Below are 25,960 nucleotides of genomic sequence, written 5' to 3' on the forward strand. Positions count from 1 at the left end.
TAAAATCGCGGTACGTTTCTTTATGTGAGCATTTGTTTCATTGGTTCTCGGGTAAAACGACGTATAATCGATGCGCTTGAAGACATGACGAACCTCCGTCGATGTACATGGTCAACTTTGTTAAAATTCTACGATAAACTGTTTTTGGCGGGAAAATTCTTAGCTCTCGCGTATAAAATTGCAATGACTTCGATTGGGGGGCGTTGTCTCTACGAGCGAATGTGATTGGCTGTTTTTGGGATATACGGGGAATTCCGGCGCTACTAAAATAATTATGGGAAAGCCATAGAATGGCGAACGTTTCATTGGACTAGGTGTCGTATTACGTGCAAATTTAAAATGCCCATTGCTGATGAGAATGTAATTATTATTATAGGTATTGTTTCATTTTAATACCCGGTGATTGATTTGATTGACACTGAAGTGCAAGCGAACATTCACTTACACAAGGCCTCCACACGTGCGCGCGGAGTGCCTGTTGCATACACAAACACACGCTCGTACAGTCTGCTTGCTGGCGCGATTGACATTTCATCAACAGAAGATGAGCGCTATGTTTGCTGTTTGATATAATTTATAATAAATTGTAATTTCTTGTGACCTGAAAATATTAAGCAGCAAACTACAAGTATAGGTCGAGGTCTGAATATTGTAGTAGTAAATTCCAGGGACCGGTTGCATAGTCATGGCTTAGACTTAAGACCAGTCTAAAACCAACTTAGTTCTATAGCCAATCTAACAACTTAAGACCAGTCTTAAGATTTAAGACCACTTTTGGACTTAAGTCACGACTGTGCAACTGGGCCCAGGATTTAAAACGATCTAATACGCCGATTTCTTACTGCGCCGGTTTAGATTCCGCGGCCATACATTGGAAGAGGTTTCCAAGACTAAATATTCAGCCACCCTCTGATATGTGATGTCATATGAATTTTATTTGAATATTTTTTCATATTGTGAAAAATATTTCTTTGAAAATATAAAATAGTTTCCCTGCCGCGCCTACCTGTACCCTACGAAATGTATATTTTTGGTCTTATTTGACTAAAAAATAATTCTTTGAGAAAGATGAAATACAAGATAGAACTTTGAAGTCACGAATTTAAAAGATTTTTCAAGCAATGCCCTTACCCCAAACAACCTCTAGCTTTCAAGGTAAACCACACGTTGCCCATGGGCAATTAATTTTTTTCTTTGCGTCAAATTGCCATTTCGACATTATCCATTTGACGTTACAGTCTCCTTTAACTCGGACCTAGATTCGGCGCTTACGAAGTACTGTACTTCGCTGATGCCGAATTAACCAAAATACAACGCTTACACGGCCAGTTACGTTCACGCTACGAGTCGGCAATTCGGCACTTAGTAAGCCCAGTATAGTAGTATGGTCACCCGGTGTGGTACTACGAGGATGTAGCGCCGAATCTGCGTTCACACTACAAGCAAGCCCGTAGTACTTGATTCGAGGGAAAATTGTAGGAAAAGAAACTAAATCTTCACCCCAAATATCTTATTTTCAAGGATATTCTATAGCAGTACTCCCAGGACCAGACTTTGGAGAGAGCACCTTCGAAATGTTTCCCTTTCACGAAAATCGAGGTCCGAAGACATTGCTGGCTACAGGCGGCCTGTTGATATTCGTAAGGCAATATGTATATATTCTGTCGGTTAATTTTCGAGTAAAATAGATTCTTATTTGGCTGGTTGTCGGTTTTATGACCGTTGTCAATTTACTTCCGCAAATCCGAAACGGCGGCTTTGTGAGAGTTTATTCTGGATGTAATCGCCCAGTACCGGGACCACCTAACGCAAAACGTAGGGCCTTTGGGACTAATGGAATGCCAATGTTCTGGTCCTTTTGATGACCGTTTATAATGTATCTAAACTAATGATTGAATCCATTCAGGACGACTGAGGATGACCGAGGACGTCTTGCCACCATCATACCGATAAGGCTTTAGGCGAGCGAGTTGAAAAATTGACAATGGGAACCCTTGCTGTGATTAGAACGCCTGTCAGAATAGTACATAAATATAAATATATAGATTGTGAAATAGCTACCTATGTTAATACTGTATCATATTTATTGACGAAAGTCCGGTTCGGGCATTTCCGTAACGCTTCGTCATTCAGCGGACAGGACTTGTACACAGTTACAGCAATACTAACACCGGTAGCATTATCAGTAATTTCCTTCCTAGCAGTTCCCGGAATAGAACTTGTCCAACCCGGATTAGCCATTTCGAAAATCACGTAAAGCATGCATAGTTCGATGTTCGTCTCGATCGCTATTATGAAAACGTAGATGAGTATTTGACCGCATGCTAGCTCCCAGATCAGCTCGAAAACATCGTCGAATTTCGGTAGAACGCGCTCGTGTTCGACCATCGGTTCTCGATCAGCGGTACCTGTATCGGCGATATCTGCCGAAATTGCTCGGTTGTTCTAACCAGTGATGTTCATTGTCGCCCTGATATAAGTCACATATTTCATGTAATATAACTTATGACTATAGTGTCAATATGTGCTTTAAAGATTTGAAAAATAAAGTGTTCAAATCAAATCAAATCAAAGTCGTAATCAACCCTTAAATTTGTATGTGGCCTACGTAAATAACCTGTCCCATCTCACAACTTGGTGATCATTTTATTATTGCATATTATTGTTTTTTCCTTACTTTAATGGCCATTTTTCCTCCTATGCTTAGGCTGGATGACTACGTAAATCACTGGCCGACTGGATGGCTGGATGACTGTATGATTGGTTTAATAGGTAAAATGGTGATGGTTGAAATGGTGGATTATGGGTGATTATGGTGACGTAGGAGATGATGGCAGAGATGGTGGTGATGGTGATGGAATTGATAGTCATGAGAAATGAGATGGTGCAGATAGGGATGAAAGTCACGAAGGTGGTGATTGTGATGATAGAAATGAAGGTAGAGAAGGGGATGTGATGGGGGTGATGGTGACGGTGTTGATGATGGTAGAGATAGTGATGCTAGGGAAGGAGATAGTGGTGATGTTGGTGATGGCGGTGGTAATGCTGGAGGTGATGGTGTAATGTGAGCGATGATGGTGATGGTGACGATGCTGGAGGTGACTTCATGTTAATTTTTAGCGACACTAATTTTCTGTTGCTAGAGAATCTGGGATCTGAGAACTTTATCTGCAAGGAAAACCTCGCAATTTTGGCACCTCGCTAACAGCGCCCCTAGTGTTAACTATAAGGAAGATTTGAATTAGAATAACTATTTTTAAACTGTAACCTATTATCAACAGAAAATCATGCAGAACATACTTGTTTTTTCATAAGCAAATATTGCATGTGAAGTGTCGAAATTTGGAAAAACCTTGGGGTAATGAAACGCCGTTTTTTCTCAAAATAGGTTCATTTTTCTCGGTTCTTCCGCGTTGAATATTTCCTGCGAGCGAAACTAAGGGTTGGTAAAATACAAGTTTATAAATGTTGTTCTTCGTTATATTTCCGATATTCTCACCCGTACCCGTCCCACTTCTTCTGTCTGTGTTGTTTCCCATCGTTTTTATCACATTCCTTACATAAATATGAGACACCGGGAAGATTTACATGTATATCATGGGTCGCGCCTTTCGGCATTGTCGAGGCGCGCGCGGGACGCACGGTCACCGGCGAATCTCGTGGCCCTCCCCCGACCCGTCTTGAAACACGGACCAAGGAGTTTAACATGTGCGCGAGTCGTAGAGTCCTACGAAACTCGCCGGAGGTGAGTGTAGCACTGTAGGGCTAGACCTACACTTTTTGGGGCAAGTTTATCATTCGTAAAATATCTTTCATGCAAATCCTAAACTTGTTGGACGAGTCAATATTCTACATCAATTACACATACATGTACACGTATCAAGAAAATCAATCAAATCGATTTCAGAAGAGTCCAGAACAACTTCATTCCGTCTCCGGGTCGACGAACAGACGAAAAGCGAAAGCAAGAACTTGAAGCGGGCTATCGCGTTCAAGACATCGTGTACATACACATACATAGATTTATTATACTGTGTCATATTTACGTGGATGAATTAATTCATCATATAAAAAATATAAATTGCTTACTGAACAATACATTAGTTCGAAAATAATGGCCTCTATCCTCGCGTATACGCGAGTCTAACTTATTGAGCATGTTTACAAAGAAGATATTTATGGGACGTACATCTGACATAATGACGTGGGTAATATTCAAATTATTAGTCATGGTCGTAATTAGTGACATTGATATGAACCTATTTTGGATTTACAAAATATATATTTCCATTAAAAGCAATTCATGCGTCAGGAGGAATGGGTTCGGGGGTGTATTTTGAAATGAGTATTCATTTTATTGCGAAAGATCTATAAATGCATTGAAAAGCAGGAAGCTTTATATGGTACACATTTAAACAGTGGTTACTTTGGGCCCATGCAAAAGCATATTCTTCCCGTCACCCGAAGTTGGTGATCTTTCTTCGACATTCTGTTCTTTCACGTCATCTGTAACGTTCATAGTTTTTTTCCAGCGACAACACCTTTTGTAACAATTCAGTTTTCCGGGTGGCAGCGCTTCGGGCATCGGCTTTCCGAGCGTTTCGGGGAGGAAAGCGAAAACTAGAAATCCCGATATGATCGCTAAACATCCGAGTATTATGTAAGGAGTTATCCTCTGAAAAAGAAGATTGTGAAAATTGAAGGCTCGTCGGTCAGGTAAGAGTGCGGTTTCATTTAACGTTTGACCTTGCAAGGGAGATTATAGCCTCAACGACCACTTCGAATACAGTGCGGAATTTGGAGGATAGGTATTTTTAGTTTTCAGTATGTTTGGTATGGGGAACGGTTTTTTCCAACTACCATAACCAGGCATTAAAAAACGAAATGGTGGCTTTTTTGAACAGCAGAAAAATAGGGTTTAAAATCTAGAGGACCCAGAGGGTTAGGGTTTAGAGGGTCCAGAAGGTTAGGGTCACGGTCAGGTCATGCATACATGGTTATGCATTAATGGCTAGGCAATGGGAACTAGAAAATTAGAAGCTGGCATCTGGCCTCGCTTGCTCCAGTAGTTAGAGCGCGGCACTAGCACTACAGTGCTTTTTGAGTCGAATCTTAATTTGCGTCGTTAATACTTAGAATCGTCCAAGTACAGAAGCGAATGTGCATGCGCACTGAGGCACCTGGAATTGGGAGTTAGAAATAGCCGTCTGGTATAATGTAGCTCCTTGAACTTGTATAGCAATAACCCAATCACCTTATCTTAATCATTTATTCAAAATGTCAGACACTGTAGTCAAATTTGGAATACTTGCCAGTGTTTTTAGTTGAGGTGCTATCATGGCACCAACCCTTGCCGCCATGTTACCGGCGCTAGTTCCAATATTTCTGATAAAAAAATACAACAAAAATATCGGTAAGAAGAAAAGACATAACCATTAACAGACGATATCCAGGGATGCCAAATCTGGGAGGTGTTACGCAACGGAATACCAGTGAAAAATTCCAAATTTCAATCTGTAATCGAGGTAAACTACACTGTATACATATCAAACTAATCAATACCAACAGAAAAATGAATACAGATACATAAAATCAGATGGCAGATCTAGAGAGATATAGAAGAGAAGAATGGATACCTCATCAGTGTCGGGTACATTTCAACAGTCATCACGTGATTACAGCTCCACGTACCAGCATTAGCGGATAAACCGGCTAACGCAAATGCTGTGACCAGATAACTGTACTGCCTCAGTATCCCGACAAGATCTAATATCATTATAATTATCATACACAATCCTGCAACTGAGACGTACAACAAGAAGCTCCTTTTTCTGCCCAATCTGAAATCGATACGAAAATCAAAAATAACGAGCTTCGCCAATACTGTACGGGGTTAGAAGATACAGTCTATCCTCGTTAGTACGATGTCCATGGGAAAATTAAGAATCATCGCACTAACCGAATTTCGTATTAACCAGTAAAAAACAATATCACATACTAACATATTAACTTTAACTTATTTACCCCATGGAGAAGTTTATCGCACGTGTGGTCAGCGCCACCACACAATTGATAGCCCGGACAGTGCATGAATAATGCGTTCAATACAAGTTAAGAAAAGTGGGAACTCATCATGGACCATCGCACTAAGCATGTTTGTTTACTATAGGAATGAATAGGAGATCGTTAATTTTACATCGTGTTACCGGGAATTTCGTATTATCGTGATCGAAGTTAGCAAAAATTTCTAAGAAAAATATGCTATATAAGAAAGGCAGGGAATTATTAAATTCATCGAATTACTGAGGTTTTCGTTGTAAGCCGAATCGTACCAACGAGGTTCGACTGTAGTAACACATCACCACGCTAGTTCAAAAATGAAATATAGCCGCAAGGCAGCGATAATGGTTTTCCTGCGTTACCGAGCCATGTCGCCTGATATCATTTTCGAAAATCATTCCATAATGCATTTTCATATGTTGTATGAAAATGCATTATCAAAGCGGATAATATGGCCTTTTATAAACTATAGGAGGAGATCTCGTTGAAAAAAGAATTCTTTGTAGGCATGACTGAGGGAGGGTGGATTAGCGGGAAAATGAAAACTAACAGGGTGCGTATTGGGTAAGGGTAAGATATATTCTAAGCACTGAAAGAAGAAAGACTATTATATATACAAGCATTTAATGAATTTAACGATTCGATATAAGAGCCGGTTAAAATGAATGCATGTACATTACAAGCATAACTGATGTATCCGAAGTGTAGAAAATAATAAATAATTCCACAATCGATGATAGACAGCGAAACTGTCAGAAAAAAATGTTGTCAATTCTAAGATTGTTTTTTAATCGATTTCAAAATGCTGAAATATGAATAAACATCACTTGCCTATTTATGAGGAATATGACACTGGATCTGACCAACAGTTGAGCTACGCCGGATATGACAAGATTCATATAAACAGTTGTTCCACTAAATTCACTCATTTTGATATTCAACACGTATGAAAAACACGAAGCAGTCGCCCTAAAAAGAATCGCATAACACAAAAGATATAATCTTTCTGAAGCTAAGAAAGATTTTTAGAAAGATACCGTGTTAAGAATTATGAAATATATATCTAATATCGTATCTAATAACGCAATAATTTTTAAATTCACAATGATTGTAATAGTTATTTTGAAACGCCAATGTCGATGGCGTGGTGCACATCGACTCACACAGAACCCCTTATATAACGCATAATATAGTTATCAATGTATATAAACATTATTGTACGGTTTTTACGGCGTCAAAAATGTTTCGATGGTTTGTTATAGTTAAAAAAGGAATTTTTTGTTCCCTCGAAAGATTACTCAAGTACTTCTCGCTTGGAAAGGCGAACAAATATATTGACTTTAAAAACTCAAATATATATGTATCGGTATGTATATGTACGTATGTATCAAATTAAAACAATGCACAGTATATACATATCCAGGCAACTGATGAGTTTGAATGGAATTTCCTTTTTGGAAAAGCCAACGTCGAAAAACCCAACTGCGAACTCCGCCTTACTCATAGCGGTGGAGCCGCAAACATTTCATCATATAACCGAATTGTAATCGGGGAGTTTGAGAGCCAACCGGAAATGAAATTCAAGAAAAATCCTTGAGTGATTTTTTGAATTTAACAACCAAGGTATATGGAGGTACCATACCATTCTTCTGTTCTGATCTATCGAATAACAGTTCCTCAACCCGATCAGCAAATCAATTATTATACGTACCATACTAAAAGTAATATCAAAGTCCTCACTGCTATTTTTGGAGTGCGGAATAGATCAATGTATGTATACCCTTGCCGCATTTTGCTGTCCACGTCGTCTTGCTTTTTGATATCTTTAAGAAACGACAGATCTTCCGGCACTGGTTTACAGTTTTGTTTAGCTAATCTTCTAATGCATGTTTCGGCCTGGTTGAATTTGCCTTTCTGAACGAGCCAGCGCACACTCTCGGGCATCAAACTATTTTTTTGTAGGAATTGAAAAATACGCACCTTGATAATTGCACAACTCGATTTTAGATTTTAGGCAAATCGTTCATCACTTCCACGAGGATCTGTGCAATTTCATATAGACATACAACTCTAAACGATTTGAACGATTAACTAAACGTGGTCTGACATTCGAAATTAACTTAATAATCAAACATAATCCTAAATCTTGGAAACATTAAACCACGAAATAATACACGAATTGTTACTGAAGCTAACATTGATACTATTCCTAAAGATATAACGAATTTTCGAGCAATCTAAGGAAGTCTGATTATGACAACTTACAAAAATACGAATGGATAGAAAATAATGCCGAACGAACCAGTGACGAATGTTAGATATCTCCAGTTCTCTCGACATAGATACGCAAACAGGGCCAGCAACATCGGGGCTATATGCCAGCCGATCCGGTATGAGACCAGCGTACGCCATTTTGGTCCTAGCTGCTCCATCGGTAAAACGCACGTCACACTAACCAGAGCCCCTGAAACGGTTGGTAGACATAAGAGCCCGAGGAAGTAAACCATTAATTACCGTGATAGTCGAGGATAGGACATCCAAAAACATGATTTAGTTTTTTGTCTGTTATATAGACATGATGTATGTATGAGCAACTGGCCCAAATCGATTCATACTATATAGCCGTAGGTTATGTTCTATAGAACTAGATAGACGCACATAGAATATTAAATAGTAGAAGCAAATATTTATCAATCCTTCTATCCTTCGATCTTCAAAATAAGTAATGAAATTGAAAGACATCTCTGATGGATGCAGAAGGACTCTACGTCAAAAGTGTCACTAATAATCACATGGGTCTAGTTTCAATACGACCGGCGGCGTGAAAAAATGATAAAACCTTCATGAGTTACCCAGAAGTGGTTAACCATGGTTAGCATTCAAAGGTCAATCTTTTCGAATAGACTTTTATCGAAAACATGTTTATCGAATATTGAAGTGTTTTTGTTGCGTCATTGATACAAAGATTAGTTATCAGCCAAACAAACAAATTCCCAAAACGTTTTATTCATGCAGTAAAAATTGCGATTATTTGCATTATTCAGTTCTATTCAAGTACAACTAGAATACGCAAACATCTAGAATTGGGTATGGAGAGAGGAACCTCTCAAGTCGGGTCAAGTTTGTGGTATACATTCAAAGTACTTGTATATCTATATTAGCATATAAACGTTCTTCCTTGAATGAAATAAAACAATCGCAGACGCAAGAGACAGCTCGCTGGTAAATATGCAGCCAGAATAATTTAGATGATTTAGTAATGTAAATAAATTGGAATAAAAATGCAATTTTTGGCCATGTAAAAGTGTATTATAGAATCGGTCCAGTCAGACCTGGAAATTCTACGGGTTCATCAAAAAACGGGAAAATAAGAGGCGAAAAGTTGTTAACCGATACGGCTATGGATAACTGGCATTTAATGGAGACTAGTTTCCGGAATGAGGGTTATCTTATGTTAGTTTAATTTGACTGACCTACGCATACACCGACTAATACCCGCAACGCGGCGTAAATCTGCCAATAGCCAGTGAAACCGAGACAAGTCTGCAAAATCATCATAGCCAACCACACAACCAGTATAGGAATCCTACGCCCGATTCTATCGGACACCTGTCCAGCTATCAAAGCACCGACTAGTTGAGCAGCAAAAAACATCGTTGCGATCATTTTACTGATGTACGCTCTGTCACACACTAGATCCCACTGAAATATAATACAACTTCGTACAGCAAGCCCGTAGCATTGTTGTTTTAGAATGTTTAACTAGATTTTAAATGCGTGTGTTGTTTGTAGGACTATTTCAAATCATAGGATTATTTTGGATGTTATCCCGGTTACCGGCACAGGGCGGAATCTAGGAAATTTAGAGGCAAGGGTCCAGAAACAGAGAAAATACATTTTCAGATAAAGCAGCTATCCGGCTATACTATAGCGGGGTGCCAACCGTCGTGACGATAAGGGCAACATCAGTGGGAAGGCAGGGGTCCGGACCCCGGGGCCACCCCCTGAATCCGTACTAACGGTAACAATCACAAAATGTAGAGCCCACTAACCAGAATTGTCACGTGCGGAGCGAGCGTGCTGAAAACAGCCTCTGATGGGAACTAAAGCCGACCTACGCCCGCCTTAACGCTACCTTGGCCTTGCGACTGCCAGCGACGGGTTGCGACTGCCAGCGACGCCAGTCGCAGTGAGTCGCACATGTTCTACTTTCTGCGACGCGACGCGACCGTCGCAACCGATCTACGCGCTCTTGCGACTGGGAGCAAGTAGTCGCACACAGTCGCTGACAATCGCGTCGCAACCGACTTACGCCCCCACTTGTGACGCAACGCGACGATCGCGTCGCATCGCGAAGGCCGACCTACGCCCGCCTTTAGTAATTCAGTTCCACAGAACGCTTCTGCTGATAGATAGAAAGATATATGCGTATATTCTAACATGCAATGTAGATTTTGAAATAGCTACCTCTGTTAATACTGTATCATATTTATTGACGAAAGTCCGGTTCGGGCATTTCCGTAACGCTTCGTCATTCAGCGGACAGGACTTGTACACAGTTACAGCAATACTAATACCGGTAGCATTATCAGTGATTTCCTTCCTTGCAGTTCCAGGAATAGGACAAGTCCAACCCGGATTAGCCATTTCGAAAATCACGTAAAGCATGCATAGTCCGATGTTCGTCTCGATCGCTATTATGAAAACGTAGATGAGAATTTGACCGCATCCTAGTTTTCCGATCAGCTCGAAAACATCGTCGAATTTCGGTTGAGCGCGCTCGTGTTCGACCATCGGTTCTCGATCAGCGGTACCTCCTGTATCGGCGATATCTGCCGAAATTGCTCGGCGGTTCTTACCAGTCACGTTCATTGTCGCGGATTCTTGACTTAGTTTTTATCCGCGGAACAATGTATGCGGGTACTTCAGTTGCTGGTATTTACTCTAGTTGTAAGTACCGTCGACCAAGTATCCGGGTGTCGACCTGGTTGGAATTGTTTATCAATTATCGTGCGCGTCATCAACATTCCGACTCTTAAACATCCATTTTGCAAGTATTATGCATAACGTGCGCAGCAGACTAGACTGACAACACAACCTGCACGTAGTAGTAGTTGTGCTAGAGGATAGAAAACAATGCTTTTATATTAGGATCTAGAACGCACCATACGTTGCAGTCATAACAAAGCATAGCTCGCTCCATAGCCCAGCATTTTATTGCTATAGATATGGTTATCGTTGTATCGATCTTCTTGCTCGTCAACAACCCCTAAATAGGTCGTCGGTGTCGAGATGAGCCTGCGATGTACTCGTCACCACGGTCGGGAAAAGTAAACCGTACCAACCAGTCACTTCGCGCAATATCGTTTGATACCTAAACAAGTTTTATTAGTTTTATTCATAAGCTTGCATGTTCTCTGTATTTCCAAAATCGTGAGTAATTTTTCCCCGATTTTAGCTTTCTTTCGGGGGTGCCCTTTTGATTGCCCTATTTTGAGGGTGCACCCCTACCTGTATTCTCTTGCCATATCAAATTTTACTTCCAAAAACCAATACAAAAATGCACTATATATACACTAAGCAAAGCGTCAAAACTGACATTTTACGCAGCTGCAGTGTTGAATATAAATAGTTTTACAAACTATTTTGACGGGATATTCTGAAATACAAAATACAATGGCGAGTTGATTGTGTTAGTTACGGGTTAAGGGTTTTTTGTGCTCATGTTTCAAGGAACAGGGCATATGTTCAGTACATATTTATTCAGATCTAAATGAAATTGGCGGCATTTGAAATTAACATTGAATTTTGTTGGGATTTTTGTCACCAAGGAAGAGAAAACGAGCATTTTGAGTTGAAATTAAGGGTGACAGAAATATGGAGAAGATTGAGAAAGGCGGATTTGGAGAATTGTAGTGAGTTGATTGGGCTTGCGACGAGCCTTAGCTATCAGACATGATGCGTCCCTGCATATCTCCCAAGGTGTTCATTACCCCACTCATCCCAGAATGTTTATGGATCAATAGATTTTAGAAAAAATTGTGAATTGGTATTTGAGATTCTTTTGCAGGATGCGTCCGAAGCAGTCTCACGACGACCCTCGGCGTGAACATAGTACTCTCCAGTCTCCTTATCATAGTCTCGAAATGGTCTAATCTAAAAAACAGTCATTCGTTATTTCAGAGGGCTCCAACCTAACCACAGCCTTTTATCTCGTATCGTAGGTTTAACCTGTACTCTGTGGTTTGACGTGAAAATATCCGATTGAAACGCCGACAACTACATGTACCGGTATCGGTTTGCGAATAATCCTGCGTAACCTGGAGAAACCGCAATGCCACACCGTCATAGGCCCGAGTCCTTGCAAGTCAAGTCCGACGAAGAAAGACTAATAAGACTAAATATGTACATATATAACGTGTTATTACATTGCATTAGCTTAGAAAATATCACAAATTCTTATCTACATTTTATCCATAAAAACAACGAGTTTTTCCATGATAATTATCATTGATTTATGACGTATACACATATATACAAAACAAATAAATTCCGAATCATTATATATATAATAAACACATTTAATAACCACGTCGTAGGACAATAGCAAATATATACAGTAATAGGCCTTGCAACAGATAGGTCATCGTACTCCAAGATCAGCGCAAGCAACCACCTGATACTCCAAATGGGATTAAGAATAACCTTAAATCTAATTTTAATCGCGATTTTGCGTACGTAAGATATTTAAGGCGTGTCCCGTCCACGATGCTTACGCTCAAACCTACTAGCACCCAGCACCCCATACCACACAACGTGCTAAGTAATAAAATAACGATACCAAACAGGGCCTAGTATATGTTGCTGAATTTTTACATCAACAGAAATACATACCGGTACACGCAATATAAGACATTTTGATCGAGGCTAAAATCAAATCTAGTAAAAAAAGCTCAGGCCAATCACGGCTCATCATGTGCGACATGAAATTGAACCCCTTCCCTGACAGGTATGTATAAAACTATATACATGTACATGTACACTTGATTAACACAATAATAATAATCATAAATTTTTCTGTAATAAATTTCAATACCGAGCATATTTATATTTTTGGGAAGGTACCAACTGTAAATATCTCATCCAAACAATGACGCTACATCTAGTCGGCAACAAAGCTACGAAGGCTGAAAAAATAGAAATGAAATAAAAATTATTCATTCAATTGAGCTAGATGTCTTGCACGTGATTTGTATAATTAAAAATGGTCCCGAATAAGGGAAAACGTATTCACCGGTTCATTTCATCTCATAAACAGCTTAGAATTGATCGCAATTCATTCTACTGACAAGGAGGCCACCAAAAAATTATCCTTCCCCGGCAAGGATTTGAACCTAATGACATCGTTAGACTCTAGTGCAGCAGGGTTTCGTATCGTGAGGAGTCTCTCGATGCCATCAGGTTCAAGTGTTCTCATAAAATACGTATGTTCGATGTCTTTTGATCCTTCTGATCACTGTCTTTATCGCAGTGTGTGCCACTCACGTGTTTATCTTGTTGGTCTTTCGTCGTCTGTTCCATATTTCTAAATTCTAACATTTCGCATCGAACTCTTAATTGTAGAACTCTTTGTAGAATCTCGTCCCTGAAACACAAACTCGGATTAGAGCTACATTTACTTACTCGATCAAGCATGACCAAGAACACATTTCACAGTGCTAGGCCTATATACATGTATCATTCTTTCCTTTCAACACAGAAAAATGGGACGAGCCATGCTTTTACAATGGAAATTGATTCATTACAATTGATCTAGGATATCGTTTTTGAGTTATGCGGTACATCGACTTGAAAGGATTCGGATTAGGGAGGCTAAGTCCTCCCTAAACAGTGATTCAAACCTGATGGCATCGAGACTGCCACGGCTTGTGCGTAGCGATGCTATAGGTTCGAATCCCTGCCAAGGGAGGATGATACGCATTGCTGAAGATTTCAAAATCGTAATCACCTGTGCGCTTTTGTTGATACTCCTATGTAGTTAAGTTTACAATCGCTCAATCGTATTAAAGCTTGACCTAAAATATATAGAGATTTCATAGTTTAAAGCAGAGCTGGTGAAACTGGTCCAGCGGCATCTATGAGTCTAGCAATAGCCGGACTGAAGATTTACCTCGCCACCCAAAGACCCCCTCCATCAGATCAGGGAAAATAACCTTAGCACAATTCTTTTAGAATTTGTGGACGACCTTTGTGACAATGCAAGAAGTTAACTTCATTTGAAACATACGGCAATGCAAATTCGTCACCTCTGTCATCCTACTTTGGACAAATTGGCTGTTGAATACAGTATAACCTAATTCATATTCCTAATCCTAATTCAGATGTTTGCCTGACATGGACATCAATCTTTTACTAGCGTAGCCGGACTGTGAAGTGTTAGCCAGCCTGACTTTGAAGTGTTAGCCTATAGTCCACGCTTATCAACAATAAGAATTTGGGCTCAACAGAAGATCTAATTTTAATATTTTCTCCCAACTTTTACAGTAAAAGATGGGCTAACCAATAAAGCTGGATGATTTGAAAATAACAAAACTTTCCAAAATGTTGTCATGGCCATTTGTAAATGTTTCAGGTCAATGTACCGTACAAACCTGTGATGTCATGTTCAGCAAATATTTCACCGTACAAATTGAAATAGACCGGGCAATATCGTTTCATCCATTTCTGAACGTCGGCGGATGTCCAAAAATAAACCGGTTTCGTTTTGCGCTTTTCTTTCTTGGACGACTGAAACGGCAAACATTCAACGAGGTAATGACCATGGAAAACATCTGACTATACCTCCTGGGTTTTAAAAGCTAATTTCTTATATGCAACGATATGTTATATCTATCGTGGGAGTGCACATATAATGTAGTAACATCCCGCAAAGCAAAATTAATTTTTTTTCATATACAACTGTATACTATCTTTTACTTTTTTGATATAGCAAGAAAATTATCTTCAACGGGGATTCAAGGGACCACCTGTACACCAACTGCCTTTTTCATTTGCAAAAATAAATTTTCCAGCTGTGCGCATTGACTTAGGTTTTGGATAGACATATTAGAAGTAAGCCATCGTTACCTAGAAATTCTCGCTACGTTTAAACTTCCAAGAGTCGATTGTTAATTCAGACAAACAGAAATAAATAAAGACTTAGTCACAAACCTTTTCTTTAGATGAAGATCTGGCAGGGGAAGCTGGTGACATGTTTGATTCATCTATCACTGTTTGATGCGGCGGTGAGACCATAGTTTTAGCAGCGGACATAAAACATTCACCCCCGTCGCTCTCCGCCTTCTGGCTGGCTGGCACTTTCTCTGGTCCCCTATCTAACTGACCGAGGGTAATGTCTGTAATGTGTAATGGATGAAATTCAAATGAAGGACGCCACGTCTTCGAAAACGTTTTCATCCCAATGCCCAAAAAAAACCAATCATTGCGGCATCACATAACATACACAAAAATTGATGTGTATAACTGTTTTTGATGTGTTTTCGTTATGCCGTGTGCCTTGAACGTTTCATAGTAAGCAGTCAAAATTCTACTCATAACATTTTTGTGAAAATATCTTCACGGTTTCGATGAAACCACAGGGGCTCGTCACAATGGCTGGAGGTCCAAAATCAATGATTCGACTCAGTATCCTAGGTACTAGGCTACATACAAAAACAAACCTAGATTCTTTTTTGTGGTACCTAGGATACTGGGTCGAACCGTTGATTTTGGAACCCCAGCTATCGTGACGAGCCCCTCTGAATAAAGTATAGAGTTCTGCCCTGTTTCGGCACTCTAGCAACGCAAACAGAAACCCCAACAATAAACCATTCACTGAAGCCGAAAGGTGATCAAAACTATATCCATCCAAAGTCAGAAAAATTATTTCTGACGATGGGAATATACGTCGATAATTCAAAACCCTATTCGACAAAGACAGAATACACACGCTGCAGTGCAACTCCCCAAAACTAAGGCTTACTTTGTGGTTTAAAAAGGAACTGACAACTATTTTCCTCGAATAACGTCAACAATAACAACATTGATTGATTCAGAAAACAGATCTATCATCCAATGATCCAGTGCACTACAGCGGTTTTAAATTGGAGCAAGTTCCCAAGGAAATTCTTTTTTATTGGTACTTACCAAATGCACGATATAAGTTTCTGCAAACTGTTGTTATTTGCAAAAAACAACAATTTTTTGACAATTCGCAACTAAAATAAAAGAACCCGGAAGTTAATTTGACAGGAGATTCGCTAAATGACGGCCCAGGACTTTGGTTGAAACGAGACTCCCGATAGATGGCAGAAGCGTCGACAAATTTCGAGGAATATTTTTGACTCGAAAACGAATGATTTTCGTTTTGAATGATGTTGGTTACAAATCATCTGTTGATAACTTGACTAATTTCCAGGTTCCCAGCTAGAATTGTTCATATCAACTATCAAAGAAAATGTTTCGCATGGCGGCCGCAGCGGCCATCATGATCAAGAAAGGTGCGCGCCATGGAGCTCTCCCGAAGTGGAGGTACGATAGCATCACAGCGCTCGGTGCTATTTGAGTATTCAGTACTGAACTGAAAACATGCACATCGGATCTACGTATTTCCAATCGAATTAATGGATTAACCTCGAAACGGATTATCACGATGGACAGCAGCATCAGAATTCATAAACTGACCGAGAACGTTTATAAGGTAATATGATTACTCGACCGACTGAAACGTATTTTACATTTGTTGTAGACGCGAGTACAGCTCTGGAATTGAGAATATACAATTATTATCGGAAATCGGCTATCCGTGCTTTGATCGATATTAGCGCCATTATATTCATCTCAACATGCGTTCAATTAATTAATTTTAACCTCCACTCAACCAGAATGCTAGGAAAAGTGATATATAATACGTAATATATATATTGAAACGAATTCATAATTCCCTGTTTTTTAATTATTGGAAAAAACGGCAAAAAAATATTCGATTCCAATTATTCACAAATTAAAGCAATTGCTTGATCTCATAATTTTCAGTAGCTAAAGATGAAATGTGAATTATTTTCAAACATTCCAATCGATCGTGGAGTTTGTTTTAAAATCATTAATTTGCAATTAAGTTAAAAATAGTTAAAATTGAAATGTTTAATAGGATTGTTAACGATCGAAACTATATTCGATGGCTTGGTGTTAGGTTACAAACCAATATTTCTTTTTTGTGTTTTTTTCTTAAATATAGGTTTATATCTATTGTTATTATTTTCAGAATCTCTCCGACAATTTCAATCCATGTTTGAAGCAATTTATTGCAACGGGAAAGGCATATCAAAGACAATTACAAGGTAAAAAACCCGCTTAAAACGTGTGAAAAACTGAAACGGTTTTCGAGTTTCGAGTTATAATTTTGCCGATGATTAATTACTGGCACAGTGTGTGTATCTACTAGAAAATGAACGCTTTACTAAGTCGTTACTTTATTTTTGAATCAATTCTTTAAAGATGAATTCAAGTATTTTATGGTGGTTGATTTTGGCCAAAAAATCTCAAATTCACGAAAAACGGTTTTTTCTCAACGTGCTGAAATCAACTTTTAGGGCTTGAAAACAATTTTAAATTATGTTAAGTGGATGCTGAAATCAAAGTATTGTTTTCAGTTTCAGTTTTTAACTTTTATTTACTTTCATCAATTTGATATTTTGTGGCCCACATCAGCCACCATAGTATGCCTTCTGCAGTTATTGTCTTATGATTATACCTTTGAAAATTGAGCATTGCATTTTTGTTCAATTTCCATCCTATCTTGTAAGATACCTTTCAATCACGATCATAATCACTAATTTTTCGAATATATTCAAGGCCAATGTGTACTAATAAAACAAAAATAATTTTATCGTTTTTCAGGAGTTTCTCAGTATGCCAAGGCGTATATCGACTCATTAGTGAAACTTGCTCAGACGGCTCAATCGTGTAAAGGTGCTACTGTGGAATTAGGTGAAGAAAATAATCATATAATACCGGTAGAACGTAGAATTGAGAAACTTATCAGGGACGGACAGAGAAGTATCGAGCTTCCTATCTAGAATATATCGATACATTTCTTAGATGATTTACGCGTATAAGATCCATTGAGGTTTATCTTAACGCTCGTAGTATAGGTCTCACCAGGGAGGTCCCACCTCGTAAACGAATACTTCTTTCAGTTTGATTGTGTGATATCGTTCTGCCGCTCAAACTCAGTTTATCTCGATAATATTCCATTTTTCACATAAGCTATACCAAAGACACGATATATTTCTGAATGGATGATGTATTAGATTTAGAGGTTTTTTAAAGAATTTTTTTAGAAAAAGTAATTTCTAAAACTAATTGATCTAATAGATCAATATTACTTCGTCCTTCCACTATTATGAATTAAAGCTTTCTGTTGTTATTCCTCGTTGTACTCGAAGGCCCTTCCGAGATTCAGCGATATATAGCGATATAGCGATATATATCAGTTTGACAGCTGATTTTGTGAGTAAACAAAGTGTTTACGAACGTAATGTGCGAAGTGCACTCATATATATTTGTTCACGTGACACTTCTCAATTAACAGCGGCTGCGGTCCGATGACGTTAAATCGGAATAAATATTAGATTTTGAATCCCATTTTAAACGCGCGACCCCAGAGACGGCAGTTCCCGTTGGTATTCAGACGGGCACTTTCAGATATCGGGCAGCGTAAATTCATATCTCGTAGCGCGGTCAAAAGTGAAAGTGCAAGCGGGACGATTCTGAACTGTTGACCGATGAATTGTTGGTAAAAGCATTGTTTAGCGCTGGAGCAATTATCGATTACTCCAAGGTCTATAGCAGCAGTTGAATGTATACCCCAGCATTAGATTAGTCTTAGAGATTTAAGGGGATTTGATACAATTACGGATGCGTATTCCGGGAGTATCTGTCTAAACGCTCGTCTTAAGATCGAGTAGTTTCTAGTACTGTATAGTAAACACGAGTTAACGCGGTATCCGGTTATTCTCGGATATAACTGTTAAAAATAACACATTTTCACCGGCTGAATATGAAATTGAGAAAACATTCCTACCATCTGGAGAAAGTCGGAGCGGGAATGATCGAGATTCTAAAAGTAAGATTATCGCGACTCGCTCAGTATTCAAAGTATACATACATATAGTAATACAAGCAAAAATACGTGGTTGTATTTCCGATAGGGCCTACAAGGTATAGATAAAATGTCAGAGAATTTCGTGCGGCACTTACAATACAATCATCTTTCTAAAGATTTTTTCGTTTCTCGTTTTGGATGGCCATGTGTGAGACCATCGCCATCCTCGTTTTGGGGAATATGATGCGGCACCATTTTACAAAAGACAACGTGTTACTGTACAGGTGCGATGTGATTATGAAATTTTGAAAAGCTATAGATGCATTCGTGCTACTGAGAGTGTTTTCACCGAATATTTCCCCCAAAGAATATCGGTTGGCATTATAGGTACGACCCCCCCCCTCCCCAATGATCCGCGCTGATCCTTTGTCTCTAGCCAACTATGGTAACAAGGATTGACCAAGCCAAATGTAATCATTTCTTTAGTGGGGAATTATAAAAATGTGTTAACCTATCAATGATATAGTGCTAATGGATTTTACACTACAAATATTTACTCAAAAGGTGATAGCCACCGCCCCATTCACACCTTACCTAGCCCTTGATCGGCTTTGATGCTTGATGTTATATTTACTACAGTGGAATAAATTACAACGACTCCGTTCTATCGGGAGTATGATCCAATCGCTAGTTATGAGCCATGATGACATGATTGTGATATCCGACGACCCTTTTTGCAAAAATCTGATGACGAGTCCCGGCAATAAATATACTGTATCGCAACCACCGTTATAGGTTTTCTTCCGAACCCGTATCCATCCGTACTACCCAAATCGATTCGGATCTTGATTTATTCTTGTTAAGAGTATCTTTTATCCGTGTTAGGAACACCGCCACTTAAAAAGGTACAGCGGATTTACCACGCTTTTGACGCCGAGTAGCTATACGCAAATTGAATTACCGAACAATTTGACTCTGAACCATGGAGCTCGAACGTTTCTCTCCCGAGTAGATCAGATAATCCAATAGATGAGCGAATTCATCATTTTGTAAATTCGAGGAAACGAGCCCGCGCCGAGCCTTTTTCTCGGGGTAGTCCTATCTTAAGAAAAAGGACTTTTTTCACTGCGAAAAGGGGCACATTCTATTGCAAAAGAACTGATCTTAGATGATGTTTTCTTCAATAAGCGAAACTTAAACAACGTCTCATTTTAGAGGCCAAATAATCGGAATACCTAAATAAATCATTTAAGAATAGATTACTTCTCATTTGAAAAAAAACCTCGAAATTTCGAAAAATCTCGAAAAATCTTGACCTAAATTTTTTACACTGACTTTTGGAAGGGCAGTGTGAAAGTTTTAGGGGGTCCGTTCGCTACCCTCGAATCCCCTTTGGGGGCGCCTGTGGAACCAACGTTGAGAAAACTCGAGAATACCGAATACGTTTGATAGAATTCATGGAAATACTCGTAGAATAGCTTTCTTCTTGTATAATGCGTAGGCCTATCATCTGGATGTAAACATGTTTGTGGAAAATGAAAATCGATATAGCGCATCAATAAATCGATCAATCAATGTTTGAAATAATCATCGATGTCGAAATCTGTCCAAAAAACCAATCAATCAATCTATCTAGATGTATAGACGTGTTTGGCGTATGACTAATTCAAAAATAATTCCCATCATTTGTAAAATTTATAAAATTGTTTGTCGAAAGCGTTCGTCATTCTGTGATAGAAAATTCGTAGATTTTGGACGTCGATTTCGTTCAATCGCTCGAACCTGAAAATATGCTCGTTTCTGTCATCAGATCCTTCATCAACGAGACCAAATCGACTGAAGAAATTAATGTGTCATTGCCTTGGACTTAGTTATGGCAACCACCCTTCCCCGAATCTTACTGAAAGCTCGCAATATTAACGATCCTCGTGGAAATCGGGCGTTCTCTGGGCCCTGGAACTAACTACAAAACTGGCCCCTGAATCAGGGGAAACTACTCACAATTGCCCGTCCGTAGTTGATCAACTATTTATTTTATTTAGCAACAGCTACAAAACTACAAAAATTATCTCAAACATTTACTATGTAACAGATGTAACAAATTTCATTCACTCGGTTGCTTTCGGTTTTAGAACGCATGGTACAATCCGGATTATCTAAGCGGATTATGTAATCAAGGCTATCAGAGCGATCCCGCCGGGGCTATAAAATCGCATGTTTAGTAAATGCACCGGACTCGTTTGATTCCATAGTCGATGTAATATATAACACACGTACGCGTTCTTACATTACAACTCTGATAAACAACCGCGATCCGAAATGATCTTGATTTTCTCTGTTGCACCAAAAGGTGGAGCGATTAAAGTCATAACATTGTACATGTTTTGGCTATTTTCGAAAGCAGTGCGAAGCTGTATAAATTCTATATTATTGACATTATTCGAAATTACATTGAACAGAATTTATGCAAAATTCATGTATTTCCTTCTTTCAAGTGACCGCCTCTCAATAAGCTGTCAATCGCTAGAGCATTCGCATCACGGTTCTCGGAATTGTCATTCAGCCATCTCATTGATCGCCATCATTTATTGCTCTAATCTACCGGCTCCGAGTAACGAAGAATAAATTGGTTATGGTTCCGTGTGACGCAGGCTGGTGAAAAGTGGGCACCGTCGTCCTTTTCGCGATCTATACTCAAAAAATCACGATTTAGTAGTTTTCCGATCGATAGGAAACGTGTTATGAATCGTAATATTCATCTGGCCAGTCACTTCTTCTTCTCTACTGGGACCTAATCAATGATACGCGGCAATTACTTGATTTCGGGTTCTAGATGTTCCATGGTTTTTCTTTGCCGATGCCCGCGAGCCGATTCATTTTACAGAATTTCCAAAAATGGCGCAAATTGTTTCGCGAATCTAATAATGTCCTGATTGCGAAGACGTTTTCATTACACTAAATTACAGTAAGGATTTTTAAAACGATACCTTGTTTTTCCTGATCGGCCGACTCGTTTTGTAAATCGCAATTGAATTTGAAATCAGTTTATTTCTGTGGCCATCGGATCTGATATCTGCATGATCATGGTTTAAAAGAAAGTACAGGGTAGATATAGGCGGCCGGTCGGGAGCTCAGGGCCCAGTTTCACGAAAAGGTTAAACTGAAATTGTTGATGTAATCGATATTAGTGATATTTTCAACGAGGACAACAATTCAAACTTAACCGTTTTTGGCTTACGCATTTTCGTGAAACTGGGCCCAGCAGAAAGGAGAAACAAGGTATCGATTTTTCAGCCTGATAATATCTATATCAAGTTGAGTCGAAGTACTCGCCGACCTTTCGATCGAAACTAAATTGCTCCAATAATTAGCAACCTCGCGTATAATCGATCCACAACGTAGCATCGAATTGAAACAAATTTAACTGATGAGTTAGACTTATTTGCAGTACGTATGTTCAATATTGTCTCCCGCATTGTGCGCATTTAAACTGATTGCCGACTCCACCCAGATTTATCGCCATGGAAACCGTACTTGTTCCGTTCAGTTTTCGCCGCTGTTTACGTAAACCGTAAAAATGCGTCAATCTTAACAACGCGCAGGGATCAATGCATAAAGGTCTTTTCGCTGAGATCGTTGTCAAAATATTACTTCAAAATTCTGTTTACACTGAGATATTATGTAGAAGTCTTCTTGCAGCAATCACGTTACGGCGTCGTAACTGACAGCCAGGAACGACGGTAGATTTACAACAAGATAGATGGCCCAGAAAATTCTAAACGACCAAATTATCTTTCGTTGTCTCTGACTATCGCGCCGTGTATTTCTCGTTCAAGTTCCCGAGTCGACATCCAACAACCAAAACGATCATCTTTAACATTTGATTCTTTAATTCTCAAAACCCATCTACCCGTATGGTTACCATCTGTACGCATAAGCTTATGCATTATATACTCGGCAAAAGTATGAGCAAAACAACTAATTGATATTTCTACGCTACACGTAGACTCATGACAAACAAATGACTAATCAACAGATTGATTGCCAACCGTCATTGATGCTTGATCACACAAATTCTAATCCAAACTAAACTGTTATGGAACTAAGAAATTGTCCGCATGATACAACTCTGATGGTAAAAACGAGGTATTATGTCGCGTGCACGACCTTTAAATCTGAAACCATGAATACCTTACTAATGGAATCAGTTTTACATGCGCAGTTGTGACTTTTATGGCTCTTTTGGATTACATTCCACCCGACTTGGATCTGGGATTTGGATCTGGATTCAAATTCTAAGATATGAAACGAGAAAACTAAACTGAAGTTTATTGATGCCTTGAGGAAAAATAACGCATATGTTGCCAAATATTATCGACGATGAATAATACAATATGATATAATATCATGGATCAATAGAATTGTTTTTCATTTGAATATATCGACAATTCAATTAAATCGACCCGCAACCAGTGTAGCGCACAACCCAATATTGGCGACGTAGAGCACGTCCACTCAAAAATCAAGACATGAACATTTTTTTAATAGAAAATAAGTACGAGGCATGCAATATATTTAGTTACGAAATGAACGCCAAAATTCACAATTTTTATGGTTATTTTGAAACGCCAATATTGATGACGCGCAGGGCACATCAGCTCGCTCCGTGCCCATCTATGTTTGAAGTCATTATTGTAACGGTTTTTACGGCGTCAAGTAAAGACTTGGTTCACCCGTGAGCTACTACAAGCCGAGATTTAGCTCAGCGGCTCCCAAAGCGATACCTGACCGAGAAGATCTAGGCATAGAAACCAAGAAACATAGAGCTGGCTAAAGAAACCTGTGAGCTGTGAATATTAACCGAACAACAATAAACGTATTAAATAACCTACGGTTTACAGTAATAAGATACACCGGGTTGATACATTTCGGTAGCATTTCATTAGAACGTATCGTATATATAGAATGATTAATGTCCTCTGACCTAAATTTAACCCGAGGTCATTATGTTTGTCTTCGCAGGTGATACGCTGATGCAGATTACGGAAGTCCTCAAAGACATCCAAAATCAAATAACTGAAAACGTAAGTATACATTTATGCGATGAACTTACGTGAAAGTTTATCGCCGCCTCGAGAAACAACACATATATTGCTTGATATCGTCGACAATGAATAATAAATAATATGAATTATATAATATTGAGGAACAAAACGTTAGTTTTGGATTAGAATATATCGATTACTGAATTGAATTGACCGGCAACTGTTCTAGCCCCGATATATTGATGACGTAGTGCACATCTTCGAAAAAATAGTTAAAATTATCAAAAATGAAATGAGAGTTATGAAATCTACAAAAAATAAACGCCAAAATTCATAATTGCAGTTGTTATTTTTAGATGTCAATATTGATTACGTAGTGCACATCGACTCACACAGCACCCCTTATAACGCATACTAGAGTATCAATGTGTATAAACATAATTATTATGACGGTTTTTACGGCATCAAACAAAGCGCACGCGACCAATGGTCCTGATTTGATACCCGTTCTATCAGACGATAGTTTATGGATGACGTCAGAACCTTTACGTATCGCTATTAATGGCCATGAGGGGAATCGAATCTTGTATAGGGCGAAATCGATATAAGTGAGGTTATCAATATATTAAGATATTTATTTTCGGAGTGATGAACTCCTACGTGCAGCGTCGCGGTCATTAGTAAACTATTGATACCTACCAAAGCGCAACCGCGTGTATCATTCCTATCTAGCTTCAGAGTTCTAAAAATAAGATCAACAAACATTAGTCATCCATTCCCCAGTTGTGGGTTTGTTCGCGGAGCATATTGTGACTGAATTCTGACGAACGAGTTTAATTGACTCGAAGGTCAACTGGAAAGTGAGTCAAATGTGCTCACAAAACTGAAACAAATGCAGACCGGAAATGCAACTCAAACGGAAATGAAAATTTGAATTTATAAAATCGAAATGCGAAATGTGATCGAACAAATCTTTCTACAATACATGTATATGTAATCAATGCAGTTGAATAAATTTATTGTCAAATATAAACTGCAGCATAACTTGTGCAAAATACATCAGTAAATTAGACTTGGTGGGGCCTGTAGAAACTACAGAATAGTTTGTATAAAACAGGTCGCTCAACTAGAAAAAAGTGAAGCAGAAAAAAGAAATATAAAAATTCATGCACGATCTTAGTCAATCCTCAAATACACAACATGCTCACTTTTAAATTGTAATAAACGTTATTGCAAATTAATGCAACTATAATTACAGTTTGATTAGGGGAAACACATTATGATATAAAGTAATCATCTGTTAAGCAAAAGTTGTTTTTTATTGTTCCTTAAAAATAATTTTGAATTGTCCAGATTTTTATACATAGCCACCGATGTTATTCATATTTGCTATATCTGATAAATGAAAGAACGTTTGCGATGAAATTTCGTGAATTTCAGATAAAAGTATTTTACGCTGAGCTGGTGATTCCCCTGGAAACCAAACAAGAAAACGAGTACCGCAGAATCGCGGTAAGTAACGTTCTTAAAATATTCGTCGGTTTTTTCCCGTCGCATGAAATCGATCGGGAATTGGTTTCGCGTTGTACTGCGATAGCGTGTGCGATGATACGTCCCTCGGGAAGCGCTGATTGATCTCATTTCAGCCGCCGATGGCCCCGCTTTTATTTCTGAGATTCTTGAGAATATGAATAAATCGAAAATACATGGG

At 38.8% G+C, this 25,960-nt stretch overlaps 2 protein-coding genes and 1 long non-coding RNA gene across 3 annotated transcripts; 1 reads left to right on the top strand and 2 right to left on the bottom strand.

The window, feature by feature from the left end:
• Positions 1-3,997: 3,997 nt before the first annotated feature.
• Positions 3,998-11,167, bottom strand: LOC141903779 (organic cation transporter protein-like). Its single transcript, XM_074792085.1, has 8 exons — positions 10,528-11,167; positions 9,534-9,762; positions 8,326-8,524; positions 7,772-8,008; positions 6,892-7,029; positions 5,637-5,840; positions 5,313-5,385; positions 3,998-4,675 (listed from the first exon to the last, which is right to left on the bottom strand). Exons 1-8 carry the CDS (start codon positions 10,930-10,932, stop codon positions 4,412-4,414), a joined length of 1,749 nt encoding a protein of 582 aa, XP_074648186.1. The 5' UTR covers positions 10,933-11,167; the 3' UTR covers positions 3,998-4,411.
• Positions 11,168-12,494: 1,327 nt separating this feature from the next.
• Positions 12,495-16,338, bottom strand: LOC141904052 (protein aveugle-like). The gene is made up of 6 exons (XM_074792502.1): positions 16,246-16,338; positions 15,271-15,455; positions 14,712-14,847; positions 14,069-14,135; positions 13,606-13,705; positions 12,495-13,247 (listed from the first exon to the last, which is right to left on the bottom strand). The coding sequence occupies exons 2-6, from the start codon at positions 15,370-15,372 to the stop codon at positions 13,239-13,241; spliced, it is 414 nt and encodes a 137-aa protein (XP_074648603.1). The 5' UTR covers positions 15,373-15,455; positions 16,246-16,338; the 3' UTR covers positions 12,495-13,238.
• A 1,686-nt stretch (positions 16,339-18,024) lies between these two features.
• Positions 18,025-25,707, top strand: LOC141903115 (uncharacterized). Its single transcript, XR_012619046.1, has 3 exons — positions 18,025-18,087; positions 24,227-24,288; positions 25,690-25,707. It is a non-coding gene; the product is annotated as an uncharacterized LOC141903115 (long non-coding RNA).
• Positions 25,708-25,960: the final 253 nt, after the last annotated feature.

The sequence above is a fragment of the Tubulanus polymorphus genome, chromosome 4, assembly GCF_964204645.1.
Source record: "Tubulanus polymorphus chromosome 4, tnTubPoly1.2, whole genome shotgun sequence".
Lineage (NCBI taxonomy): Eukaryota > Metazoa > Nemertea > Palaeonemertea > Tubulaniformes > Tubulanidae > Tubulanus > Tubulanus polymorphus.